The following is a 5,964-nucleotide window of genomic DNA, read 5'->3' as shown; positions in this document are numbered from 1 at the left end:
CCAGTGACCCAGCTGAAATTCAACCACCGTCAGCTCATCATCGAAGGCGCGTGGCTTCCACGGCCCCAAGTACCAACCACATTTCTGATTACTTCAACTGCAGATAATTTAACGATGCTGTACCTGGACCTGAGGTCATGTACCGCCGAATAATAAAGAGGATAGTGGCCGGGGGGATAGGAAAGGGCTTATGTTAAATGACCCTGTGGCTGCCAACAGACGAATGACGACGTGAAGAGTCTAATTACACAGGCAGCAGTTTCTGGTAAAAGCACGAGACGACGAGCGAAAACGAGATATGGAAATCGTGAGCCAGTGGAAAGTTTGGAAAATCTTAAGGAAAGAGACCACATTGGAGACTTGTACGTAGGATTAGGCTAGATTAAAACGACGTTAACTTTTGTAGGGATTTTTATGCCTTCACAAAGAATATATATCCCTTCCCCTCTCCAGAAAACAAGAAAATACGAACATATGTTTAATACGAGATCATTCGGGGAGACGTGGCTTTTTCTGTGGCTTCGTATCCAGGTGGCTGTGGCATCCGCGGTACAGGACGCCACAATCGACGCCGGCCAACCCAGCTGTTCCGGCGTCTGCCACCAGACGCGACCATCCGGCGTCCACGGACTTCGCCACCAGACCACTGCAAGCACAGGACCTGTTGGGTTGGGATTCTGACCAGCACCAACCATCAACCCTCGCAGTTCCCTCAACACCCGAAATAAAAGTACACACCGAGTTGCCTGACAAACCAAAATTTGAGCTGACTGAAGACTGCGTTGGGACATAATTATCGCTGTTACTCTCCCCGGCTGTGAAGCCATGCGGATTCGCAGGTAGACACCGACGTTTCGGAGAAACATAACATCTTCACCGTCGTAAGAACCTCAAATGTTACGTCATAACTTAGTCAACTGATTAACCAATTGAAGATAATTAAAAAGTTGATAACCGACCTGAGGTAGCGTCCCAGTGCCCTGCCTGTGGGCCCCAGGTCCCTCGCCAGCTGCCTGTTGGTTGCGCAGACGCTGCGCTGTATGCATCGAACCTGCTTGTCCTCCAACAACAGCCAGTTCTTCTCGTCCAGCTGAAACCACAAACAAAACAGAAGCCACATTTTCTAAGGACCAATTATGATTTCAATTTCTGTTCGAGCAAAAATAAGGCGTCTGACGTCTGCGCCTTCCACAAATTTCAACGCCAATCTGACAGACGATCCTACGTGCTCCGTTGCTGAAGTTCACGTAATACTGAGCTCTTGTACCTTCACTGGGAAGGGTAGCGGGCCATCTGGCACCTCACTCATGGGGTACAGCTTCGAGACCTCTCGCCGCTTACGAGACGTGATGACACCCAGAAGGTTGTTGTTCTTGGAGAGGTTGATCAGCCCGCTCTGCAAGAAACGACAAGGGCGACTTCCAGGTAGATATCGGCACTAATAATTCTCCTTCTCCATACTCAACTATCCACTCACATGGCTGCCATGTCGTCAGTCTACTTTTAACCATGGTGGTCATGGAAACGTATAGGAAGTATAAACATGCACAGTGCCATCCGAACCAAATAATATAAAATAAACAACGAGCGATCAATAAATATTCTCATTTAAAACATGTAACTTGTTGTCTCGGCGAATATATCTGGGATGGTACCTAAAAGTGGTATACGGACCTGGAGGTTAGTGAGGATAACCATGAAGGTCAGGAAGCCGAAGGCAATGTCCCTCGGCGTGATGTGGTACCCACCATCATCATCATCATCATCATCGTGGCCATGGTGTCTGCAAGAAAAGTCCCATCTCAATTTTCTTCTGTCCAGTTCTACTACTGAACTACCTTCGACTATCAGCCCTTCAGAAGACGGCCATTAAAGTCTATCCTAGCCAGCTCAGTCCAGCTTTTATCTTCCCCGCCTACTAATCTAAGATCCACTGCAGAGTTATCATGCCATTCCCAAAGAGTTGCTGTACTTTGCTCTTGTTCAGTGGTTACAAGCGCTAACTAGTTCACACAAAGTGGAAGAAAAATCTGTGTTGTTCTTCACTTACCCATGATCCTCCACGGCGTGGAAGTGCTCATGATGGCCTCCGTGCTCGTGAGCTCCCCCGCCGAAATGGTCGAACCCGGAGCTCCCACTCGCCCCTAAAACAGAACGCTCCTTCCGTCACGGCCACTGACGAGGAAGTGTTAACCTCGAGGGAACACAGAATCAAACAGAACTGACCTCTTCGGTCCTACTCACACGCCCAAACACCAGTTCTCTCCGAAAGAGACGACAAATAGCGACCTTTTCCCTGAGTTCGATTTTAACATTACACCCTCGACTAAGTGATCCCTGGCGTCACGAAAGTCCTTACCTTGGTACGTGTAAGCGAAGTCAGAGGAACCTGACGGCTTCAAGTCGTGGTGAACTGGCGACCCGTCGTACACTGTGGCGGACAAGTGGGGCTGGATGTTTGTGCGTACCGTGGGATGACGAGCCTGCGCCACGTCGGTGGGCGGCTGTAAGGTGGCAACGTCTGTTGGCAACAGAAAGAGAGATGTAGGCCACTGTTGCCCGCCTCCAAGTATCCGGACACGATTAATGCAGACAATTACACGCCACCAGGTCGATACTAGAGCCACCTTCCGCTACGTCGAGTCCAACCGCAGAACTTACTTAAAGCAAAATGAAAAATGTTTTGACTGTTATGAGACGTGAATCTGGAATAACGTTTATACGGTTTAAGGCACCGATCCGAAGTAGCGTCAACAGACCCCGAGGAAACCAAAGAAGATCTCTCAACGTGATCTGACTGCCTGAACCAGCATCTGCTTTCATCGTCAGTACAAAACGAGCAGCTTGAAAGAGCCATCTTCGTTAGGATCATGAGACTTCCACCGTCGAGCTCAAATGACGTCACAACTCAGAAAACCGTCATCGATATCCCAGAATTTGTTGGAGGAAGTCAAGAAAACTGAACCATAAAACCGGTTCGTAAAAGCCGGTGCCCAGGTCACATGACAACCAAAACGAAAACAAAAGCAGCCAGAACAGCGGAGTGAATGACAAATTAAAAAGTTTGCCACTGCAGGCAAAAACGTCATGAGTCAACGCGGAAGACGTGACATGGGCCGAGGTAAGACAAGATGGGAGGAACAATTTCACCAGCTTCTGGAAGGGATTTATCGTAAAATCATCGCCGTGGAGGAAGAAGAAGAAGACTTAAAACTAACATTTAATTTAAGCCAAAATAATTTTGCCGCTATACAAGAGTGATGCAGATTCCAAAAATGTAGACGGGGCTGAGTACCCCAGACGGTCCAGCGAATACAAACCCTGTGCTTTATCATCTGCCGCTGCCAGACTCAGCGCCGTAAGCAAGAACAAGGCCCCGGCGTTCCTCATCTCGTACACGGAACAGACGCAACTGACTGGCCACGGGCCATTCTGCGCGCTTAAAAACCCCTCGCCCCCCCCCCCAAACAATAGACACGCTATTTACCTCGGGTAACACCGCGCGATTATCGGGCTGTGGCAACGAGCCATCGTCATACTCTTCAAGATACGGGACCTCGAGTTATTTTACGACGTTTCAAGTGCCCAGGTTACATAAAGTCGAACACTATTGAACGTTCTGGCCGAATGGTTAAGACTCCTACTTCATATTCGGGATGACCAGGACAAATTTTGACTGAACATTCTTTCATTAATGATCGTATAAAATGTCTTGGTCTTAACGGTTCTAACAGCACGCGCTAAATTAGCTTGAAATGATCACAGCGTGATTTCAACCCCCCCCCCCAATTATCCGCAAACCGCACACTAATTCAGCCAGGCTGGTCCAGCGAAGCGTAGCGAATCGAACGGGCAAACGCTTTCCACATATGCACCTGGCGGGGGTCACGCTGTACATATCTGACGAGACAAATCCAGCAGGCTAGAAAACCCTGAAAATTCTTGCCAGTTTTCCAAAGAGGGAACAGGGTACAAACACGTTCGTCCATCGTGCCATATGATTCGACTCTGTAAACACTACAGTTGAAACGGCGTCGTTAAACAAGTACAGGTGTCCAGCGCCATCCAGTCTCTGAAAGGACTCTAGGGACGGTTAAATAGGTCATTCGCAGAGTCCCTGGACCTGTTTGACTGCAGCGCGTATCCTGGCCCGAGACCGAAACAGCTGCTTGGATGCTCGATCCATCAACTCATCTGTTCCAGCTGGCAGTTGCAGTGAACTGGAGCATGCGACGCCAAATGGCTGATTTCTCCAGCAATTCCAGCTTTTCGCTTTACCGTACGTAATTGGCCACGTTACTTAGCAACAACAGTAGTTCGGATTACGGTGCTTATAAGACGCAATGTCGGGAACACATACAGTACCTCAAGACCTCTAGGTCTGCACATTAAAATAAAAGAAAAACATCGCGAGTCCTAAGGCAGGAACGTCAGATAATATTAAAGTTAAACCACTTCACCTCGTGGTTGAACGTAATGCTTTTGGCTTTGCAATGCACCAGTAAATTTTTGCCATCACACAATACAGGATAAAGCAAATCATGTAATTTTCAAGTTTTCCAAACTTCAAAAACTTAAAAATATCTCATCTCATTTCCTTGAACGTTTTAACAAATATTAATGTTGTGCAAAATTCAAATTTTTAAACTATTAAAAATGTTGGTATCTTCCAAAAATGTTAAAACAGAAAATTTACTAACTTTAAGAACTTCGAAAAATTTTTTTTTACATTTTGAAAATATTTTATGGTATTACCTTATCTTCAATTTCTACCGAGCTCGGTGCGGTACGGTCGGGTACCCTCGTCAAAGGTGGGGACGGATCGGAATCTCCCAATTTTACAGCAGGTCAGTAGACGTGACGACAAATTATTTCAGACCATGAATCATCAGAACGTTCTTAAACAGCTACGACATATTTCGACAAGGGTCAACATTAACTACAATATTTATCATAGAGAATAGATGTGATACAAGACATACAAAATGTATTTCAGTTAGAAAACCACGTGGGAAGTAACCGATTTGAACTTTCACCACACAATTCACAGTACAAACTGAAATAAAATCACAATTTAAAGCGATTAGTGGGACTTTTACGCCTGTATCGTAGTGTTTAGACTCGCCCGCCCTACATACATGACGGAGAAGTTGCCGTCAAATCACGGCGCTTGCAGCAAGTGTCTGGCTGATAGACATCGCACATGACACTCAAAGCACTTCATAATAATGAAGACAGAAGCACGGTCGGTTGAAACTGGGAAATAAACTTGCCACGACTTGTAGAGCTCTTTAATATGCGTTGCAAGGCAAAGTAAATTTTTGTACATCTTAGTATGTAAAATTTTACGAACATATAAAAACGATTTTCTACAAAGCTCATATTTCACGCATGCTACATGACCCGACCATCTCATACGTCTTGATTCAAAGATAGTAACAATTTTTGGAGAAAATTTAGAACAGTGGTAGCCAACATGTTATAAACCCAGACAATTGTAACTTAATCTAGTTTATAACGAAATTTAAGATCTCAGCACCTTGTTCCGGAACACAAAAGTTATCTATCTATTCCCTCCACTTAACTGCAGAATATAAGCTTGTTCCGTATAATCCCCGAGTCACGGGGAATGCCGAAGTTATTCTTCCTGGTTTAAAATCTCTTCTAACGTCCTGTTTTCCTTGGGGAAAGCATGTACTATGCGCTAAGCCATACTCGTTTTAAACTAGGACTTATATTTGTAACAACTCCAGAGAGAACTTGAAACACAGCATTTGATCAGTTTACGTACTACGGCTGGGTCTCGCACGCCATCGACCGAGGCCACTGCTTGTGACGGCCAATGCGCGAGTCGAGACAAGGTTCACAAGAACGAGGTACGTGGAAGCACTCCTTTTGAAGCGAATAATTCCGCGGAGTTGGACAAAGCTGTGGGCCGTTCCAACACACTCACAAAGTGGCTCT

The 5,964-nt window shown here is 46.0% G+C and overlaps 1 protein-coding gene across 1 annotated transcript; it reads right to left on the bottom strand.

Moving 5' to 3' along the window:
- Positions 1-393: 393 nt before the first annotated feature.
- On the bottom strand, positions 394-3,427 carry LOC110827806 (uncharacterized). Its single transcript, XM_022059825.2, has 7 exons — positions 3,321-3,427; positions 2,360-2,521; positions 2,051-2,144; positions 1,675-1,783; positions 1,268-1,396; positions 960-1,090; positions 394-646 (listed from the first exon to the last, which is right to left on the bottom strand). The coding sequence occupies exons 1-7, from the start codon at positions 3,388-3,390 to the stop codon at positions 490-492; spliced, it is 852 nt and encodes a 283-aa protein (XP_021915517.1). The 5' UTR covers positions 3,391-3,427; the 3' UTR covers positions 394-489.
- Between the last annotated feature and the right edge of the window lie 2,537 nt (positions 3,428-5,964).

The sequence above is a fragment of the Zootermopsis nevadensis genome, unplaced genomic scaffold, assembly GCF_977971745.1.
Source record: "Zootermopsis nevadensis isolate Lab colony 2312 unplaced genomic scaffold, Znev_1.0 Znev_ptg000030l, whole genome shotgun sequence".
Lineage (NCBI taxonomy): Eukaryota > Metazoa > Arthropoda > Insecta > Blattodea > Termopsidae > Zootermopsis > Zootermopsis nevadensis.
This window is presented reverse-complemented; position numbering and strand designations above follow the sequence as displayed.